This window comes from Symphalangus syndactylus, chromosome 17 (genome assembly GCF_028878055.3).
Source record: "Symphalangus syndactylus isolate Jambi chromosome 17, NHGRI_mSymSyn1-v2.1_pri, whole genome shotgun sequence".
NCBI classification, from domain to species: domain Eukaryota; kingdom Metazoa; phylum Chordata; class Mammalia; order Primates; family Hylobatidae; genus Symphalangus; species Symphalangus syndactylus.
In genome coordinates, this window is record NC_072439.2 from 82,671,084 (window position 1) to 82,674,783 (window position 3,700).

Genomic DNA, 3,700 nt, shown 5'->3' on the forward strand with positions numbered 1-3,700 from the left:
AGAATTTTCAAATGATGTTGTAGAAGGTCTTCCAGTTGACTGCTGGTCATCAGAATAAGTATTAAGCCATCTTTAATTGCCTGAGGGGTATGTAGTCTAAAAATGGGAAAGACAGCATGCTGGGCTTGGTTAGGAAGGGCTATAAAAGAGCACTGGGCTGGGTGCGGTGGCTCATGCCTGTAATCCCAGCACTTTGGGAGGCCGAGGCGGGCAGATCACTTGAGGTCAGGAGTTTGAGACAGCCTGGCCAACATGGTGAAACCCTGTCTCTACTAAAAAATACAAAAAAATTAGCTAGTCATGGTGAGGGGCGCCTGTAATTCCAGCTACTTAGGAGACTGAGGCAGGAGAATCACTTGAACCCGGGAGGTGGAGGTTGCAGTGAGCCGAGACTGCGCCATTGCACTCCAGCCTGGGCGACAAGAGCGAAACTCCGTCTCCAAGAGCACTGTTTAATTGATGGTCAGAAAAAAACTGTTCAGCTTCCACTTTTAAGCTGTTTCTGGAATTGCCTGAAAAGATCTTTGCCTAACAGCTGCTTCATGTAGAAACAAGTGTTGAGATGATTTCTATCTTTGAGCAGCTGCCATTTGGACAGTAATGGTGAGAAGAAAGCATCCCCAAATCTTTTACTTGTCAGCTGCTACTTTGCCCAGCCTTGGCAGATAGAAACTTGAGGGACATTTTATGTCATAGTATACTTCCCAGACATATAAAATGACCTATGAGAAATTAGGGAATAATTTTTTACTTTATAATTTCAGCTTTTAAAATACAACATAAAAAATGTCAGTTAACTGCTAAATTGGTTTAATACATTCATATTTGCTACAGAGTTAAAAGTAAGCTTTTTCTGGGTTCTAATTATAATTTATCCACTGTAGGAAAGATGAATGTGAGAAAATGGAATCTTTTGTAATTCAGCTATTCAAAATAATTGCTGATAATTTTCTGTATTTCCGTGAACATGTATACTAAAAAGAGTTATACAGTTTATATTGTTTTGTAATCTATGAAATTGTGTTTCCTTTGTTGATAGGTCATGTAGTTGTGAAACTATTTGAAATAAGTTGATACCACTACTATTTATTGGGCAGCTGTCCGAATCAGAGTTAGTCATCACTGTGAACTTAGCTTATTTCATTTGCAGAATAATGTATGTATTGCTCTTACAATGAGTAATTTGGGAGAATGCGTGTACTGCTCTTAGGATGAGTAATTTGGGAGGTAATGTACAATTGTTAATAATTATGTTAATTATGAACTTCATTAAGAGTCATACAAAATCTGTTCTACTTCAGTAACTAATTACTTGGGAAATTATTAATAGTATGAATGTTGTTTTTCTTCTCTTTAGGGAAAGCTAAATGATAAACTAACTTGAAAAAATATGCAACACCAGGCATAGACTATATATTTTTAAGTTGTTAATACACCTTTTCTAATCCTTCAGTTGGCAACCAGAACGCCAGGTTCCATTTAATGAAGTTAGATTACCACCACCACCTGATATAAAAAAAGAAATTAGTGAAGGAGATGAAGTAGAGGTATGTATTTTTAAGTTTATTTTCTTGTGGTGTCTATTTTTTTGATTTAAATAAATACTCTTTTAGGAGAATTAGCTTAGTTGATGGAGGATAAATCTAATTCTTTTTCTCTATTCTTTCTGTTGGTGGTAATAGCTGTGTAATATAGCAGTGCTTGAGTTTTGGAGTTAGAATCGGTCTCACCTGTTCCATTTTTAGCTTTGTAGACTTTAAATTTATCATTATAATTTGGAAGTCATGGATGATAGTGCATTTGAATTCTTAAAAGAACCTAGCATAGAACGCTATGCACTATGGTGTTACCCTTTTCCTTTATTTTGCTGATTACTTTATTAAATAATTTGTCTTAACGATTTGCCTGGGTGTCTTTATGAGGTGTTAATAGTTATTCTTTTACTATAGTGATCATTAACAGTTCACATGTAACAACGTGAAATATTGTAACTAGCTTTCTGCCTTCCACAATATTCTAGAAATCTCTGAGGAAAAATTTAAAAGTACAGAAAAGCAAAAAAATAAAAAAGGAGGAGGGAAAGAAAAATCACAGCTCACAGATTAGTAAAACACTGTTCATGTTGTGCATATTCTTTCAGGCTTGTCTCAGCATCCCAAAATGATGGGATTACAGGCGTGAGCCACCGTGCCTGGCCCTACAAACATTTTATTTTATTTTATTTTGAGATGGAGTTTCCCTCTTGTCTTCCAGGTTGCAGTGCAATGGCGCAATCTTGGCTCACTGCAACCTCTGCCTCCCAGGTTCAAGCGATTCACCTGCCTCAGCCTCCTGAATAGCTGCAACTACAGGCGTGCGTCACCATGCCTGGTTAATTTTTGTATTGTTAGTAGAGACGGGGTTTCACAGTGTTGGCCAGCTGTTCTCGAACTCCTGACTTCAGGTGATCTGCCCGCTTTGTCCCCCCAAAGTGCTGGGATTACAGGTGTGAGCCACCGCGCCTAGCCATTTACAAACATTTTAAATGTACATATTCTGTACTAAGCACTTTGCAAATGATTTAGTTATCTGCCAATTTTATTTTACTTTATTTTATTCTTTGAGATGTAGTCTCACTCTGTCGCCTAAGCTGGAGTTCAATGGAGTGATCTCAGCTCACTCCAACCTCCTCTTGCCAAGTTCAAGCGATTCTCCTGCCTCAGCCTTCTGAGTATCTGGGATTACAGGTACCCACCACCACGCCCAGCTAATTGTTTTACTTGTAGTAGAGACAGGATTTTGCCTTGTTGGCTAGGCTGGTCTCGAACTCCTGACCTCAGGTGATCCGCCTACCTCCGCCTCCCAAAGTTCTGGGATTACAGGTGTGAGCCACCATACATGGCCTGATTTTTTAATGATAAATTTTCTTTGAACTCTCATTAATCTAGATAATATGCTAGGAAGTCAAAAATTGCAGCACTTAATCCCTGACAACCTTAACTTAGTGTACCCACTTTGGTGGAAGGAAGTCAAAGTTAAAAGAGTGAGTAAAGTGAATGCTTTACTCATTCATGAGGGACTTGGCTCATGGCACCCTGACATAATTTATACTTTGCTTTAGTAAAAGCAAAATAGTACACAGTGAACTTAGTGCAGATAATTAAAATCCAGGTAGAATTTTTAAATGGCAATAAGTTAAGAAATAACTTTTTGTAAGGATACCTGTAACTATCTGTGTGTATTAGAGTTCTTGAGGAAAAGGTTACTGGTGGCATCTGGGGGAGACACGAGGAAACAAAGTGGTGAAGTGACTGCTGCAAATCAAGGAGTGTGAAGTGGGGTCCTTGGTGGGTGCTATATATGGCAGTGATGCTGCAGATTACTATGTTCATTTGGACTTTAGATTTTATTGAACATGTTTTTCTCAATATTGTATCTCTTACAGTTTTCTGTGAGAATAAAGGGCTTGATTCGTTTTCATTTTTCAAAATTTATTTCTGGTACAGTGTTTTTTGGATTTTGAGTAAGCAAAAGTTAGGTCAAGCAAGGAATTATGTAGGTTTGGACATGTTCTAGAATTAGAAATGTGTGGCACTCAATTTTGAGAGTAATGCTTCTTACACTTTTTTGTTGTTTAGACACTTAAAATTGGTAGCGTGAAGTCTCCGATTAAAGGGAAAACTGCTCTTGGTGGGGTGCTGAGGGTGTTGTTACAGTGTAC

General features: G+C 38.0%; 1 protein-coding gene across 6 annotated transcripts in view; it reads left to right on the forward strand.

Moving 5' to 3' along the window:
- The window catches only part of FXR1 (FMR1 autosomal homolog 1), a 64,556-nt gene that overhangs the window by 21,312 nt on the left and 39,544 nt on the right, over positions 1 to 3,700 (forward strand). For all 6 annotated transcript variants that reach the window (XM_063621762.1, XM_063621763.1, XM_063621764.1 and 3 more), the window contains exon 3: positions 1,454 to 1,547. In XM_063621762.1, the coding sequence (XP_063477832.1) occupies positions 1,454 to 1,547 (94 nt within the window). The remainder of the gene's footprint in view (positions 1 to 1,453; positions 1,548 to 3,700) is intronic.